The sequence below is a fragment of the Eutrigla gurnardus genome (genome assembly GCF_963514095.1).
Source record: "Eutrigla gurnardus genome assembly, chromosome: 18".
NCBI classification, from domain to species: Eukaryota; Metazoa; Chordata; class Actinopteri; order Perciformes; family Triglidae; genus Eutrigla; species Eutrigla gurnardus.
This window is the reverse complement of record NC_139929.1, coordinates 5,620,745-5,638,980: the sequence shown is the minus strand read 5'-3', so window position 1 is coordinate 5,638,980 and position 18,236 is coordinate 5,620,745. Positions and strand designations below refer to the sequence as shown.

At 42.9% G+C, this 18,236-nt stretch overlaps 1 protein-coding gene across 1 annotated transcript in view; it reads right to left on the bottom strand.

Moving 5' to 3' along the window:
* The window catches only part of plxdc2b (plexin domain containing 2b), a 75,084-nt gene that overhangs the window by 11,253 nt on the left and 45,595 nt on the right, over positions 1-18,236 (bottom strand). The window contains exons 6-11 of the mRNA XM_084034152.1: positions 15,229-15,347; positions 13,794-13,893; positions 7,878-7,973; positions 7,672-7,753; positions 1,488-1,548; positions 1,165-1,318 (exon numbers count right to left, since the gene is read on the bottom strand). Coding sequence (XP_083890278.1) covers positions 1,165-1,318; positions 1,488-1,548; positions 7,672-7,753; positions 7,878-7,973; positions 13,794-13,893; positions 15,229-15,347 — 612 coding nt within the window. The remainder of the gene's footprint in view (positions 1-1,164; positions 1,319-1,487; positions 1,549-7,671; positions 7,754-7,877; positions 7,974-13,793; positions 13,894-15,228; positions 15,348-18,236) is intronic.

The window sequence follows — 18,236 nt, the reverse complement described above, 5'->3', positions numbered from 1 at the left end:
GCTGTTTTCCTATCATCAGCAGAAGAATCCGGTCTGCGCCGTTCAAAGAGGATTTGCATTATATAACTGAGATTATGCTGCAGTATGGTTTGAGTTAGCCTCCCGCTGGGATCCAGTGAAGCATGGGCTCAATACTTTACGCTGTGATCTCAAAGGAGCACGAACTTCACTGGGAAAAATAATGTCTTGGCAGGATGACAGATGACATATTTATTTACTGTAAATATCATATTTAAATGGTATTTTGACTTTAGGTATACTATAGTATATATTCATGATGGTTTATGGTACATTCTTATTTATTATAGGTTGTTTTGTATTGTTTTCCTGTATGTTTTATTAAAAGTATCCATATTGATTCCAGTCTTCCAGGAATATCATGTCTAACCGGACAAATATTATTATAAATAGCCAAAATATGAATTAATTTCTGTTGTTTGACTAAAAAGCCACCCTGATGGAGCCTGACTACAAATGTAAAACAACACCTTGGAGGTTTATAGAATCCAGGTAATCACACGGATCAGCTTTCCTCTGTTTCTGGATCAGACCGAGCCAACTTCACTAAACTCCAAAATGATTGTAAGGTCACTTTCCACTTAGTGAGACCAAAGCTGGCTCTCAATCTAATTTCCTATTTAGCTTTTCAAAGATGGAAATTAGCCCATTTGTTCCCCTTCACAGTCAAACACCGAGAGTGAATGCCTTCTAATGAACCTGAAAATTGATTAAGACGAACCATAACAGGAGGACAATAGTTCTAATACATCAACAGATCCATCGACAGAAAAGGACTAAAAGTTTGTGAGAATAAAGCCATCGAAGCTGAACATCTATGAGATTCAACCTGCATCGTTTCAAAGTAAGTTACAAACACAGCCGCTGCTCTGCTGCCTGCCATCTGGAATGATTATTATTAATTTTATTTAAGCTTAAGTGGAGAGCCACGCTACATATTTATGCCTTCTCAAAGGAGAAAAGTGTCTCGCCCACGTTTTTAAAGAGAAAACACATCAATACCAATAAGGAACAGTTCCGGCAAATGCATTTCATTTAAGGCGGTGCCAGAACGGAGAGAGCATCCATCACGACTTCGGATGAAAGCTCTTGGGCTCCCGCACAAAAACGCAGCGTGGCCTCGTTCCAGCTCCTGCTCTACTTTACCTTCGGTGGGGACGCTGGTGGGGGGGTGGGAGGTGGACGGGGCGACCCCGCCCGCCGTCGCCTCTCTGCTCCCGGACGTCGTCTTGGCGACGATCGTGGTGGTGAACGGGTAGAGATACGTGGTGTCGATGATGTCACACATCTTGTCCTTGGTCTGAAAGATAAGAAATGTTGCCGAAGCTGTGTGAAATGAATCATATGTGTGTGTGTGGGGGGGGGGGGGGGGGCTTTAAGGGGGATCTCTATACATACTGCAGCAAAGGGCATTCATCTTTCAGACAGCTCCACACACACACACACACACACACACACTGATGGCTCACCTCATCTGGGCAGCTGTTGTCCACCCAGTCCTGCCGATGGCGGTCAAAGCCGCTGGAACACCTGACGGGAGAGGAAACGGTCAATTAAAGATGTTAAATGTTGCAGATCCATTGATTTGTAGGATTCATAAAAAGGATAATCAAAAAACAAAGTAGCAGAGACTTTTGGTTCCTAACATCAGTCAAGATGTTCTCCGACTCTCTCTGTCTGGTTTAGCACTCGAATCTTGAAATTCCTCCAAAGCAATTTCACATACAAAGTGTGTTTTTTTGGGAGCGGTGACGAGAAAACACAGGAAGACGGAGCATCTTGAAGACTTGGCCGCCAGGGATCATTACTGCAGGCGTTCTGTTCCTCCAGAACCACAGAAGACATCACACAGCTGTTTACACTCAGTGAGTCCAAATGTGCATGTTTGGTGTATGATTGTGTGTGGGACATGGAGAGGCTGTAAAAACAAATATCCCACAGAGACAGAGTCACCCTGGAAACCACGCCCTCCCACAGGAGGAAAGTGCTGCAAGGACCAAGGACGGAAAGTAAGGCTTAAGACTCGGTCGGTCGGTCGGTCGGTCGGTCGGTCGGTCGGTCCGTCCGTCGGTCCGTCGGTCCGTCGGTCCGTCCGTCCGTCCGTCCGTCTGTCTGTCTGTCTGTCTGTCCGTCCGTCTTACCGTCCGTCCGTCTGTCTATTCATCCATCCATCTATTCATCCATCCATCCATCCACCTATTTATTCATCCATCCATCCATCCATCCATCCACCCACCTATCTATTCATCCATCCATCCATCCATCCATCCATCCATCCATCTATTCATCCATCCATCCATCCATCCATCCATCCACCCACCTATCTATTCATCCATCCATCCACCCACCCACCCACCTATCTATTCATCCATCCATCCATTCATCCATCCATCCATCCATCCAGTCACCTATTCATCCATCCATCCACCTATTCATCCAACCATCCACCTATTCATCCATCCATCCACCCACCTATCTATTCATCCATCCATCCACCCACCCACCTATCTATTCATCCATCCATCCATCCATCCAGTCACCTATTCATCCATCCATCCACCTATTCATCCAACCATCCACCTATTCATCCATCCATCCACCCACCTATCTATTCATCCATCCATCCATCCACCTATTCATCCAACCATCCACCTATTCATCCATCCATCCATCCATCCATCCATCCATCTATTCATCCATCCATCCATCCATCCATCCATCCATCCATCTATTCATCCATCCATCCATCCATCCATCCATCCACCCACCTATCTATTCATCCATCCATCCACCCACCCACCCACCTATCTATTCATCCATCCATCCATTCATCCATCCATCCATCCATCCAGTCACCTATTCATCCATCCATCCACCTATTCACCCAACCATCCACCTATTCATCCATCCATCCACCCACCTATCTATTCATCCATCCATCCACCCACCCACCCACCTATCGATTCATCCATCCATCCATCCTCCCACCCACCCATCTATTCATCCATCCATCCATCCATCCATCTATTCATCCATCCATCCATCCATCCATCCACCCACCCACCCACCCATCTATTCATCCATCCATCCATCCATCCATCCATCCATCCATCCATCCATCCATCCAGTCACCTATTCATCCATCCATCCATCCATCCATCCACCCACCTATCTATTCATCCATCCATCCATCCATCCATCCATCCATCCATCCAGTCACCTATTCATCCATCCATCCATCCATCCATCCATCTATCCATCCTCATGACAATAATCTGATTATCTGATTATATTCCACAGGCATTATTGATCATTTTACATAATAACACATCTGCAGCTCCCACCCTCCGCCCCTCTGAGATCTAGATGTTTTACAGTATGATGACGTGGGATCTGTAAAGGGGGAAGTTCATTCAGGCCTTGGGATTAGGCTGCTTAAATAATAACCTGAAAAAGGCAGACAGTAATCAAGGCGGCGGCGCCTAATCCTCCGTGCTGTAAACAGATGAAAAATTATAAAAAATCGTCCACTGGTGAACTCCCCGTCATCCTGCTGTATCCTGTCTGGAAGGCAGAGTCGGTATGCAAAAACCCACCTGCAGATTAAAAAAGCACATTATTTGTCCCTGCAGGTGGGCGGTGTAAAGAAAAAAAAACCAACCTGCGAGCGACTCATAAAGCAGAAAGGCATCGGTTTAAAGCCGGCGATGGAATCAAACAATATGAGTCCGGTGGAGTCTCAGACATCCCCAGCAGGCTCCATTTCTCTAGTGAACATATTGTTATGGTAATGGCTTTATGTGGAGGAGTCCATTTTCATCTCCCTACCGCTCTATTCCTTTTACTCCCCCATCCCAAATAAAAAAAAAAAGAAATCTGCCTCATCTGTTCAATCAGGCCAGACAGATTCCTCCGCTTAATCCCCCATTTTTCCACGACTTTCCTCCTCCCCTCCCCCTCACCCGAGAGGAAGCAAAACGAGACACAATATTACCCAGCACGTCCAACCTGTCCCTATGGGGAGCTTGTGTTTTGTGTTTTCTTCTCAATGGCATCCATCTGAGCTAGTTGCCATCAAGCCACGGTGCTTTTAATTAGAAATGGGCTGATGTGCTTCATTTGAATATCAATGAACTCTGGAAGGAGACTTTTTCTCCTCAGGTTTCCAACATCCACAAAACAGGATGGATAGACATGCTGTTATTGGATTTCAGTCCCACTTACTGAGATGCCATCTCAAATTAATGGAAGACATGCCGTTATTTTTTTGGGGGCATTTTCAGATTGTCAAGTGATGCACTTCAAAGTTATAATCAGGATAGAAATGGAGTAGAACGGACATTTCCATTAAAATCAACGTAGCCGGGTGGCCATTTTTATGAGTAAATCAACTTATCTTATCTCGTCAAATGAGCACAGCAAACGGTTGAATATCTGTTCCACTCATATTCTTCTTCCATGGTTATATAAGATTTTTAAGAAATCAAATCCTGTTCTCTGACGTTATTTATGGTCGGCATTTCTTCCAGCAAAATCCATTCGATGCATTTTTACATTCTGTAATTGCTTCTCAACGCTAGTTTTCATTCTGAGTCTTCCATCAAATTCACACGAGAACGACGCATTCATCACATTTATATCCGTCTCACTGTTTATCGCTTACTCTCTCGCAGCGCAGCCAGAGCTGAACTGAGTTATATGTGATGCAAACCGATCATCAACACTTTTATCGTCAGTCACAAAAACAAGACAACAATCACTGTTCTGCACTTTTCATCAGCTGATCCTTTTTACGAGGGAGTAATGGAACAAGAAAGAGCAGCCGAGGTGAGCTTCAGGCGATGGGCGACCTCCAATAACTCATCAATAACAAAACTTTACTGTCCTGCGGTTGTCTAGGAAACGACTACTGGCGTGACATCAGATCTGAGTTGTCGGAAATACTGGTGAGTTTGTTTGGCAGACTGATGTATTTCTGACAAAGCTGCATAACAAAAGTTTGGCGTTGTATTTAAACTGTCTCGAGAACAGAGCCCAGTTTATAGAAATCAGTTTGAAATATCTTTTTGCAGAATAATAAACTCTTTATGACACTACATACAAATGGGTACAAACTAAATACGCTTAATGTATCAGTGATGATAATCTTAGAATACATATGACACTATTAACTGGGCCATTTTGTTGGATATATGTACTTATGAAAGTATATTTGGTTATTTATAATGACTGAGTAGTAGGGGTGTTGGCAAGAACCTCCCCATACGATACGTATCACGATACTTTGGTCACGATACGATACGTATCACAATATCATGATATTGCGATATAAATAAAGGTGAAAACACAAGTACCTGTATATGTACATCAGAAGATATTGATCAGAGGAAAAATTGAGTCAAAACTATCAAATGAAAAAGGATAAAGTACTGCATTCACAATCTTTTTTTTTAATCGATCTTTGGAGTTGAAAAATCAAAATTGTAATGGGCGGCAAAGTATCGCGATATATTGCCGTATCGATATTATTACCCACCCCTACTGAGTATACGCGGTAGGATTAAATAAGCCTATGCTTCTTACTACTCCTTTCCAGACATGTAATTTAATATTGTTGTGATTACTTCAATATTACTCACTCATGTTTTAAATAAAACCATTAATTTTTGCACATCATACTGTTAATGCTGCACTTTTACTTCAGACTTTTAATTTCCTGCATTACTCGACTTACTTAAGGAATGAACAAGTCTTCCGCCGGTGATTGCTTAGCAGAGCTACGGCAGCTCATAAAAGGCCGTTAGGCTCGTGATCCCTCAACATAAAACTGTGCGATAACAATTTCCCGGGAGAAGAAGAGATATTAAAACTCGATATTTGTCTCCTTAACAGCCATTCATTTTCCGACGGGCTGCATTAGTGATGCTCCCCAGCTGTTTTCCTTTAGGTAAACAGATCCCTCCAGGTCCTCTGAAGTCACCACTAACGGCCCCCCGCGGATCCACTGGAGCATCTGCCGTGATTCATTAAGCCCCTTCAGCACAGACGCACCGATGTGGTTCTCAGCCGCCGGTTCATTAGGGTTGCTCTCTTCAAATATCAGCGTCTTTCAAGAACCCCGGAGCCACCACTTTTAATTAGCGCGTGTTTAAAGCGTGTTTGCCTTTTTCAAAGGAAGTGGCTGAAGGATGCAGAGGGCAACGTGAGGCTGAACAGTCAGAAAGCTGATTAAAATGCAGCTTAATGAGATAACTGCGGGCGTACAGTATCGCACGGTAAATTAATTTGTCACCAGAGGCGGCAGGTTTTTAGACACGGGGGGGGAAGGGGAATACAATCTCAACAGTGCTGCACATCTCTCCAGGTAAACCGCCTCACTGGGAATAAATGATGCAGAATGAAAAGAATGGTAGATTAATATTTGATGCTGGCAGCTGAACGAACCCAGACAGCCAAAACAATTCAAGCCTCACGTTCATCAGGACAGTACAACGACTACCGACTTGGAATGAAACTTTCTTAACTTTTCTGTCACAACAGTGCCATCTCTCCGTGAATTTCCCCCTCTCTGTCGTTTTAACTCAAACTTTTTCTAGCAGCAGCGGCTCACATTTCAGCTGTCAGGAACATTCTGGGGAGGAACGCTAACACTTCTTTAGCAGCTCAAATATTTACTTTGGTTTGAAGTGCAGGGAGGCAGGAAGGAGGGAGATAAAGAAAAAAGAAAAGCCGAGGAGAGGTTGACAGAACGGTTGTGAGTTGAATGAATGTTAAAAAGGGCCGCCGGCTCGTCTAAACGGTGGAACTGCACCACCGTTCACCGGATAGGACGCACCAACGGGAAGAGAGATGGTGTCTGTCGACAGCTTTATGGGAATCGATGGTTTCGAAATGTTTCGGCGCCATACTGGATCAACAAGTACAGATGGGTAATGGTTGCCATTCAAATGTGCAAAAACCTCAACCAAATGTTTAACCTTGACCAAATGGACTAATTTGCATATCAAAGTGTTGTGTTTTGGTGCTCATCCTGGCGACGGCTCGTCCTGGCTGCTGTTTCTAGAATTAAAATCGGAATCAACGTGAGAAGAACAGCAGCTGCTGTTATGGCTGTAACTGATACGCTTCAACCATCTACACCGCGGAATTGTTGAGGAAATAAAACTCTTCCATGTTAACGTGTATTTTCTACTTTTTCATTATGTTTTTTTGGAATATTTCTAATCCAAAAAAAAAATAATAATACCAATAATTCTATCAGTCAATATCTCCAAGTTATTGTCAAGATTGCAACAACCTGAACCCAAACGATTGAACCTAACATCCTGAAAAAGGCAGTTGGGTTATTATATGCTGAAACAATTAGTTGATTAATCATCAAATTAATCTTTTTTGTTTTTGTTTTTTTGTTTATTTTACAAAAATGGCAAAAATTCTCTGGTTCCCTCTCCTTTGCTGCTTTACTCAGTTTTTCTTTTCTCGAAGATGTCGGCCATTTTCACTACTTCTTGTCATTTCATAGAGAAAAAAACAACAATCTGCAGCTTACTCGATAACGCCGATACTCGTTAATCTTAGCCAGAGTGAGAATGCTTTGCGAGGATTAAAAGGGTTTACAGAGTGAATCATATTAAAAGTATTGAAAAATCCCACCTGTTGAGCCGAGGGCACCAGCTACAGTTGAAGTTGATCTGCGAGGAGATGCAGGTGCTACAGCTGGTGAACTGGAGGCAGGCTGGAGAGGAGGAAGATCACCACAGCTCAAATCTCAAACAATTTACACAATCAATAGCCTAACTGACACACAGTCAAGGAAAATGACACTCCTCTGGAGGCCAATAGCTGTTCCGATAACTTACTGGGTGAAGGCATCATCTCAATGGCCGTGGAATTGGTGATCTTCGTCTTCGTCAGCTCCAAGCGGTGGTACTCGTAGATCGTCCTCCGCCTAACGTCTATATTAGAGAGAGAGAGGAGAACAGAGTTACCGTGACGAATCTCTCAGATAAAAACTGGGACAAGTGGCCCCTGAAGAAAGAGGAAAGACGGCGGGAGGCAGAATCAGGTCACATGGGGTGCTGCCACCGCACTTTATTCCTCCCCTTCTCTCCCTGTGCCCAAAATGTCAGCGCCGGAAATCTGGCAATGGAGGGAAGCAATTTCCCCCCGGGAAATCAATCAGGGCCCGTTGAAAGGCTGCCTTCCCATCATCTGTAACGGCAAGTCATCAGCCGGGGGAAAGATGGAGCAATTGATTAGATACATCATTGACTCTCATTGCATTCTGGCCCTTATAACTCTTACGGGCCGGTTGTGAAATGGGCCGCTCGCTTCATTCTCATCAGCGGAGCTGCGAAGAGAGGACGATGAAATACGGCCTTTTGTTAAAGTCCAAAAAAGGCTCTTATCAGGCGTAGCATCTAAACAGATCTGATAACAACGCGGCGGCGCCGCCGTTAATCTAAAGCTCTAATTGGACTGTTAAAGTGACTTTCTGTGCCGCCGCTTCCGGGCTCCAAACTGTAAATCTGTAGAATAAATCACTGGGATGCAATGCGACGTGCGTGGCGGCATTACTCAATACGTGACATTTCCTACAGCACTTATATTTGCTTGACCAACGAGCTACAAAATGAAAATTCAATACACCAGGCTGTGGCCTCGCCGGTTCATTCATCATGGAGTGTAATACGCTGAAACTGTTTCAAAGTTTGGAACTAATATTCCAGATTTATTAACTCGACATCTTGTTTAATCTCAACAAATAACAGAAGCGTTAAAAAACAAAACCATCGCCTCTCAGTCTCTAACTTTTTTAATAACAATGCTTCACATAACAAATGAGAAAAAATGAGTTTATAGCCTCCAGGTTAGAGGTTGAATGAGCTGTTGGCTCCGCTGGTTAAAGTGTTGTTTCGCTGCAGACCTGCTTGGTTTGATCACACACAAGACAACTGATCAAAGCAGCGAATGCGAGCCGGCTCGGTCTAACCTGAGAACGAGAACGCCCCCCTCCCCTCCCCCCCTCTCCTCCCCCGGTGCCTGACTTCCTCTTGCCTCCAGCATAAAAGGGATTATCAGGTGCCTAATGACACGGTGGGGGCCAGAGGAAGGTCAGCTCCTCAGTCTGAGGCTGCTGATGTGTGGGCAGACTGTACATCCCCGCTGGCCTCCTGGTTTGTGGAAGGAAGCCGCAAATCAGATCAATTATAGCTCCGGTCCCAACCACAAACATGGACGGCGCCCTAATGAGCTTTTAGCTTCCTTCCACCGATTCGCAGATTTGCAAAAAAAAACTCATTTTCATTCATTAATCACGCTGGACGGCCAGTAAACCCGTATTCACATTTTAAAAAACCCCATCCACACTCTGCCACGTATCATTGCACTCTAAAGCTATAATGTAAAATGTTAAAAAATGTGTTCACATGCTCGCTCTGATTAAATCCCATTATCAAGCTGCTTATTCACCCGTACAGGCAGAACGGCATGGAAATCGATACAAATGTTGATGTGACATTGCGTCTAAGATCGATGGAGGAATGACACGCTCGTCAGACGGCACTCCGGCCCGTTTATACTGTTATACAATATATTACAACATGCTCTTTAACGTCACGATTAACATCTCGGCTCATCTCCGACGTTTTAAATCACAATGTTTCTTCTTAAGCAGACATCAGTGGGGGAAAATAAAAACAGAATGACGACCGTGTATAATCAGTATCTCAAGGTATGAAAAGGAAGGTGGCTCTATTTTAAGAATAATGCATAATTTGCACTGAGCCCGGGTGTTCAGGTGTGCTTGTACCCGACCGGTGAATTACACATCTGGCCACAGGACACCCAGAAATCTCCTAACTCATCTCTTCCTTGGCCTGCTCTGCCCGGAGGCGCTGTAAAATGTTATATTTGAGCTTCTAATCCGGGTCGGCGCTGCGTTTCCCAAAAAAATATCACCCCGGTTGCCGTGGTTTCGCATGCAATAATTGGCTGCAGACACTTGAAAGACTTCTTCATGGTACAGCCTGCAGCGGTCGTGGCTCTCCTCTCTGTCTTATCTCTGGGGAGATTAAGGCTTAATGTTCTCAGGGCATGGAAACTTAACAGAAGACATTTATTAAAGGCGTGACTATCTTCACACACTATGAAACATGTGTCCGACCCACGCAGAGGGAACATATTAAGCGGAACAATCCTACAAAGAGAGACTGAAACATATACATCTCCATGAAAGCCGCTGATTCCTGCGTTTCCTAAAGGTTAGTCCTATTCATCTATTAGTGGCATCGATATAAGGTCCATGAACCTTCTCCTCAGACTCTTACCATCTCATCTTCAAGCCCTTTGGACTGACAGGTGCAATATGTAAATTCTGCCCTTTGGCGTCCGACAGGGATACGAACCTGTGCACCTCGCAAATATCAACAAAGAGCGTTTGTTTCAGCCGTTGCAGGGGTTTGGTTTTGTTTGCAGTGCTGAAGGCGGCTTGACTATTCATTAAAATCCTCTCCCTCGGACTGATTATGATCACTCCTCATATTGAAGCAGTGCACACGCAGCTGTAGCGAGGCAGATCGTTTGCATTTGAAGGGTGGTTTCTGTGATTTCCCAAAAACCCAAAAACCCCCAAGAGCAAAAAAATGTAAGGAATGGATGAAACAGAGCGTCTGTCTGCTCTGCCATTAGCTGGGAACTTAACGCTCCAGCGACCCCGGCCAGCGTTACCCGAGAAAGCGTTACGTTTGCCAAACACAGCGGTTGGTCCTCATCTGGACTGCTTCTTGTCTTGTGACGTTAAAAGTTCAAATACAATGTTTGAAATATGAGCAGCCAAATGAGGTTATGTTAGGATAAAATAACTTACAGTCATGCTTTTGTTAAGGAGCCATTGTTTAAAAAAGATGAAGAATACAAATTTTCAACCAACTCACAGTTTGTGCCAATTAGCTAACCTAAAATTTCAGCTAAAAAAAAGCAGAATTTTGTTCACTTTTGTGGGGCGGGGCTTCGATGCTGCAGGGATGATGTATTTTTTGGAGGTAATCGCCCTGGTTCCTTCAACAAAAAGGGTTTTTGGATTATTAAAGCAAATCATATTTTATGATAGTAGTTTATGCTACTGACACATTTCGTTCACGATGCATTTTTGAAGCGTGAGTGCAATCGTAGTATAAAAGTAAAAAGCGAGCCTTTAAAGTCTCATTTAGCGACTTGTTAGTAACTTAAAAAACCTTCAACATTCAGAAGAGAAGTTGGAGAAGCCCAGGGATCATTTCAGGTCTGACGACTCAGAGACGTCACTCAAGACCTCGGTCTCAATCTGCTTCCATTCAAGATTTCATCACCACATAAGCAAAGACGCTGGTTTCATCACGCTGTGTCGGAGGCATCAAAGACGGATGGTTGATGATGTCTGGGAGGACGGCACGAACAGATTCAACGGTTCAGAAAACAAATCACTCAGTGCCAGCTAAAACCTCCTGAAAGAGACTTTGGAAGAAAAGCCTTTAGATGAGACAGAAAACAAAGTCCATGTCAGAAAAGTTACTTTTCTGACAAACATTATGTGCACGCATATATTTAGCTTTTAAAATCTTAAAAAAAAGTGTTTCTGCCCTCGTGGGCCACCGTATTAATCGCCTCCCCGTCCAACTCAACATAAAGATGCCAAGTGAAGGAGAAAGGGAGAAAAAAAAAACATTCTTATGTACTGGCCTTTAAGTTATAAATGATTATCTTTGAAATAAACGCTAAGTTTCTCACGAGCAATCAAAACAGAGTTTAAATGACTGAATAAATCACATCTGACAACTCGTTATTGTGGCCGATTTTGAACCGGAGCCCGTGGCAGAGAGAAAGAGAGTTGGACTGTTGGATAAAAAGTGTTTGAAGTGTCTCCCCTCTACTCACATTTGCTTTAGATTTAACGAGCCTAAATTGCAGTAACTCGTACGCTCGTGGGAGAGGCCGATCTGGAGCCGTGCCCACCACCCTGCCCACTGAGAGGTGGAGCAGTGTCGGGGGAAGAAGTGGTGACAGTCGGAGCTAAAGCAAAACAGACGAGGCTGAACTCGGAGCAGCGAGGCGCGCCTTTAAAAAGGGTAAATAAAAAAAGCTGATGAAACAATGCGCTCAGTCAGCTTAATGACCCTTTGGTAAGCCCCGCCCACGCCAATTCCCGCCGCCGGCTCGTCAAGCTTTCCGTTCTCGAAAGCAGCTTCCCATGACGACGGTCGACATGTTTCACAATTCTTTTGCGTTTTCGTCTCCCTCCTCACAATCCAGGGAGTTCTATGTAGACCTCAAATAGTGAGCGTACTTATGTGCAATTAAAAACAATTTGGGGCACGATTTAGGTTTTTTTCCCCTCTGCGCTGACATTTACGTCATTGCTGGTGAACAATTAAAATGTGCTGGATCAGTGTCGGGTAAGAGAGCCGGGCTTTGAATGCAATTTAACATTGTGGCCAAACAGTGGAATGACAACTTTGTCCGTCATGTAATTCCATACTTTTCCCAATAGACGTCCCTTTGGCATCAGCGGATCATTTCAACTTCCCGGTACGAACACTTGAATATTATTTAAATAATTTGGTGCTTAAAGTTGATGAATGCACTAATAGTCGAATCCAGAGTTCAATTGCAGATTGAGGCTGGACTGCGATCTTTCTACTCGTAAATCAAACGTTTTTGCTTCATGCACCACTGATTCACAGGAATGAACAGGACTCTGCCTCCAACTCTGTATCCAGTTGCATCCAAAATATACTGGCATGCATTTTCGTTATAAATACATATTTCAAGCTATTTTGTCGAGTTGGCTCGTAGCTAAATGCTCTGAGTGAATTTAAGAAAAGCAGTGAGGCAGCGTATATATATGTCTTGGGCTTTTGTTGTGAAAGGTCAGAAAGGAAGGAGTAAAGTGGTGCTCCTCTGCTCACATATAACGCCCCATGGTGCTGCTCTCTCTCTCTCTGTCTTTCCCTTCAGTGTGATGCATTATGGGTTATAGTTCCTGGTTAGTGACCATCCCATGTACACTTGTATTAATATGGCCGTCCTGGTTGTTGTTCATATGGACTCCTTATGGTGAAGACACTCAAATAAACAAGTCAATCAATCAATGTACACTACCTACCACGATGCATTGTGGGATACTTTAATAATTCTCACTATGAATTTAGAAAGCACTGCAAAATGGGGAGTAGTGAAACGTCACCTGCAGGTTTTTATCACGTTAGCTAATTAATGCTAACTCTAGAAAACGATGCCTCCAGCTAACTAGATTCAAGTATGAATATGCATGTGAGGACACGTCCCATTTAGCATCCTTATCACCAGATGACCATGAAGGCATTCTTGTAAGCCCTTAATCATGTCATTTAAATCTTATTAGCTCCAACATCACCACACTCACCTTGGACTCAGCGGACAGACTTATGCTTTAATGTATGAGGAATGTTTAACTTTCATAAGACAAAAGGCTTTTCTGGGGAGAGAGTTTGCATGGTATGAGGAAGTTTACACTCCAGCCAAACGCTTGTCGCCTACATTAAAGATAAACAGGCTGTCTTGGTTTTGTAAAGGCTACACAAAGAAGCACAACACTCGTACTACAGCCCCGTAAATACCGCTTTGACAGGCTCTCAGCGTTCCTGAAAAAGGTCATTAGCTTGGTTCACTCTCTCTTTTTTTTCTGATTTAAAAAAGTGACCAATTTTGAATTCATTCTGAATTCCCTTCCGAGGTAGAAAACTGTGTTTGAGACTCACTGGGTATCTGCTGGATCTTGTGGACCACCACAAAGGCGTCAGACAGGCCGATCTTCACCGGGTGATTGACGGAGCTGATCTGTGACACCTCAATGGGGATCTGAAACAGAGGAAGAAGGGGAAAATCAATTACGGGGGAGCCACGCCGATCTGTCTGGGAGCGGCTTCAAAAACAGATGCAGGCCTCAACAGTTTGACAGCACTGATAATTCAACCCAAAGGAATCTGCAGAGAGATGATCAGGCGGCAAACTAACAGTCCACAAAGCAGTCGGTGACGTTCAGTTCACACACTGGAAGTAAAAGGCGTTATACTCAAATAAAGGGTCACGTGTAAAGGAGACAGATCTGCAGCTCAGCAGTTCTATCAGCAAACCATGTGATCGTCAAGAAACACATAAAAAACTCACATTACACGTAATGGTCTAGTTGCCCTTTTCAGGAATAATAATAGCAGCATAATGAAACACTTATTAGAAAAAAAAAAAGATCCCCCGGCAGCTTTTTCTAATATGTGAAAATAACAAATTACCAAAGAGGCGTCAGTCGTAAAAAGAAGCAGCCCCGCTGTTGAAACCACAGCAATTATGATAGATCATTACTTCGTTATTGCAATTTCACACTGTCACAGCAGTGTGTGAGATGATCTTTTCCATTAACACCTCCTTTTCTCTGTCCAATTAACTTGTTTGTGTGTTGGTTTTTTTTAATGAAGAATCATTCCAATGGGACATCTAACATTAAAAACCTGTGACACGATGACACAACGCTTTTCTCCATCGAGCAGCCATCTTTAAATGTATTCATTTGATGTCGGCGTCACACTTTTGTGTAATGAGTGAAATGTCAGGCTTCTCTATGCGATGGAAAGACATTAATAAAAGGAAAGCTGAACAGAATAAGAAAGAAGGAAAACAGACATTTGTGTGATTTGGAAGAAACAGAACTATTTTCTTTTGTTCTGCACATAATAAGATGATTTAAAAATGTATCCGTGTAATGTCTCGCCAAACGCTGAAATAATCCGCCGTACTTAATGCCGTTTGATCGTAAACGTAGCTATTTACTTCAGTTTTGCTAATTGTGTCTCAAAAGCCTTCTAAAGATTAGTTTAATTAGCTAATTTACTCTAATTTCTCCAGTGTTGAAGTAAACAGTGGTTTATTAATGTTGCTGTTGACAAAACATGTCTGAAGATCTCATTATGAACATTGTTCCATCGTGTTTTTGACTTTCCTTTGTACATAAAAACAGGCTGGATCTCGCTTTTATTCATTCCTGGTATCTTGGAGCTCTCGGTGCAAAATAATCAGAACATCATTCATACATCCAGACTGAAAGATTCAGACGGAGAAAACAACACAAAGAAGGAAATCGATGGACACCGGAGCAAAAAAAAAAAAGGAGAACATTTTTCCTTTTCAAAGAGTCCTGACCTCTTTATATGCAAACACGATCCTGCCGGTGTTGTGCAGCGTCGCCTGGAAGGTGAAGCTCCCCAGGTTGTAGTTGTCCTGCAGGTGGACGTGGTCCCACTGCACCACCAGAGCAGTACCTGCAGCACACACACACACACACACACACACACACACACACACACACACACACACACACACACACACACACACACACACACACACACACACACACACAGCTCATCACCACATGCAGGCCTACGATGAAGCATTATAGCTAATGTCACACTTTTATTTCTCATGCTGACTCATGAAACATCATAATTTTCAGGTATGTATGTGTACTTTATTTAACTTTTTACTTTTACTCCTTATATTTAACAACAAATAACTGTACTTTCTACTCCTTACATTTTCAAAATGAGCTCATTCATTTAGTTTTTTATGCATTTGAATTATCGATTAATATGAGGCGAGATTCAGTTAGCCTTCCTCGAATTTTCAAAGAAGTTGGACGTAGAACATTTAAATACAAAGCTCCTTCCGATTGGAATAATATTACCACTTATCGCTGCTTCAGGACATCTATATTTTCTCATCTTTAAACAACCTGTTTATGCTTTTAATTTGTTTGTTCTTACAGTCTTATGTTTATTTGTGCTAAAGACAAATTGCTCTTTATTCTGATGGAATCAAATTGATTTATTATCTGGGTTATTTTATCCAATTTTCTTGTATAACAGCTGTGGGTGTGGGTGAGAGAGGGTGAGCAAGCTGTATCTGTAGTGTATGTTTTTTATGTAATGCTGTTTTCTAGGTATGTGTTTTACAATTTTGTATTTGTTTTTATAGGACTCCTTCGAAAATGAGATGCTACATCTCAAGGGACTGTCCTTTCAATAAATTCAAATTGAAATTAAAAAAAAGAAGCCAGCAGAAATGTCATTTCAGAGTTTTTACTTTTATGGGAATCAATACTTCTACTTTTACCAGAGTCTCTTTGAACACAAGTATCTGTACTTTTACTTGAGTAAAGAAGTTGAATCCGTATCAAGTAGCTGTACTTCTACTCGAGGACGTCTCTGCCTGTGAATAACAGGACGTCAATGTAACAATATCTGTAAGGCGAGATGTGTTTTTGTGGGATTATTTCCTGGCGGAGGCTTCGTTTCCCCCTGTGGGTGTGAGGCGGTCGACACTGAAGGAGTTGCGAGCGCTGATATGAAAACACTCCACTGGAGCAGCATGAAACAGCAATAAAACCGAAACGTTGGAGAAAACCAAATCAAAAGCGTGACGGTTGCTGTGATGGATTTCGTCCCGGGGAAAGTTGTTTTTATCCCGCGGAACAATGAATAACAGTTTTGTAAAAATGATTTACGGGATGAGGAAATGTTTCCAGCTTCACTGGCTGAGAGCGCCAAATGGGTCAACTTTGACCTCTGCATTTAACCCATCCGAGGCCTTAAGGAGCAGTGGGCTGCTGAGGAGCAAACTTAGGGGTCAACGTCTTGTCCAAGGACACTTTGGGGATCGAACCGCCAACCTTGTGATGACAGGATGACCCGCTCTACCCCCCTGCAGCCGTCCAATTCCTTTCACCTCCATCGTACTTGGATGGCCGAAGGCAAATAAATGATAATAAAACTGAAACGTTCGTATTGAGCCGAAATGAATGAGTCTCACAGAAAAATGAATCCCCAACTTTTCATTAATTAATTACTTAATTAAGCGACATATTGAATACTTTTTCACAATTTGAATAATGAACCAGCGAAATGTCAGCTGAAGGCCTAATTGTATCTACGTGCTCAGACAGCAGCAGTATTATAAAATATGTTATTTTGTAAAAGGGGTGAACTGAAGACTAACGAGCGTGTGACTTAATCAATTGATCAATGAATAAATAAGTAACTTAAAAGCCAAATACCGGAACTAAATCGCACTTGACCACAAAGAGGCATCATTAGGTGTTGTATTATTGTGGATAAGGAGTAAATTAGCACCGGACCTTCGGACTCTTACCCTCCAGCCGCGGGAGCCTCTCATTACTTTTAACAGCCGTTTGATTTACTGTGGACTTTGGAGAACCTATTGATGTGAAAGCCATTCCCTCCTCCCAGCTAGTCATTTGGCTGCGCACCAAGGCAATAAAGGTTTGTTAACACAACTAATCAATTTTTTTCTGTCACGAGAGCATCCCCTCCCAAAGTGAAGATACCTGAGCCGGTTTGGTGAGCGAAGGCGTCACGAAAACCCCGTTATGAATGACATTCTGGTGCGTTTAGAAGGGCCTCCGGCGTCAGACGTGGAAAATACAGGGCGCCCTTTGAAAATGACCGAGGAGCTGCCGTGTGGTGCATTAAAGAGGACAGAGTTTGGGGGACCAGAGCATTAAATTGCTGCTACCTGGTGGCACGGCGCGCTTTACTCAGTCAGCAAGTTAAGCCTTAATATAAGTCTGCTTAAAATGCATTGAGTTCAGAGTTGAGGCGAGGCTGCGTGCTATCTGGGGCTCTCCGGCTAAAAATACAGAGTGGCTGAGGAGACACACTGGCCTTGTTTTCTAATTCCAGGCTGAACATGCTGTATGAACTCTATCAGCTCTATTAAACAAACCACACCCTCTGCATGGTGAAGGCATTGTTACTTTAGATTAGGGAACACATTAACCATGAACTAGCTTCTTATTAGCATGCATATTAGTAGCATATTGGCTGTTTTTAAGCCATTATAAATCACTTACTAATGCCTTATTCTGCATAATCATGTTCTGCAACTACTAGGCCGTTAACTACTGTGAGAGTTTTCCATTAATAATTTCATAATCACTGCTTATTGATAGTGAGTTAGGGAGTTGTTGTAAACCACTTAATAAGAATAAGCTAATAAGAAACAAGTTTATGGTTAATATGTGTTCCCTAATCTAAAGTGTTACCAAACTTTTATTGATTTTTTCAGAAGTATTTTCTTCCTGGTGGGTTTTGATGATTCCCGATGATGATGATTCTAAACGAGCTTCTCTAGCG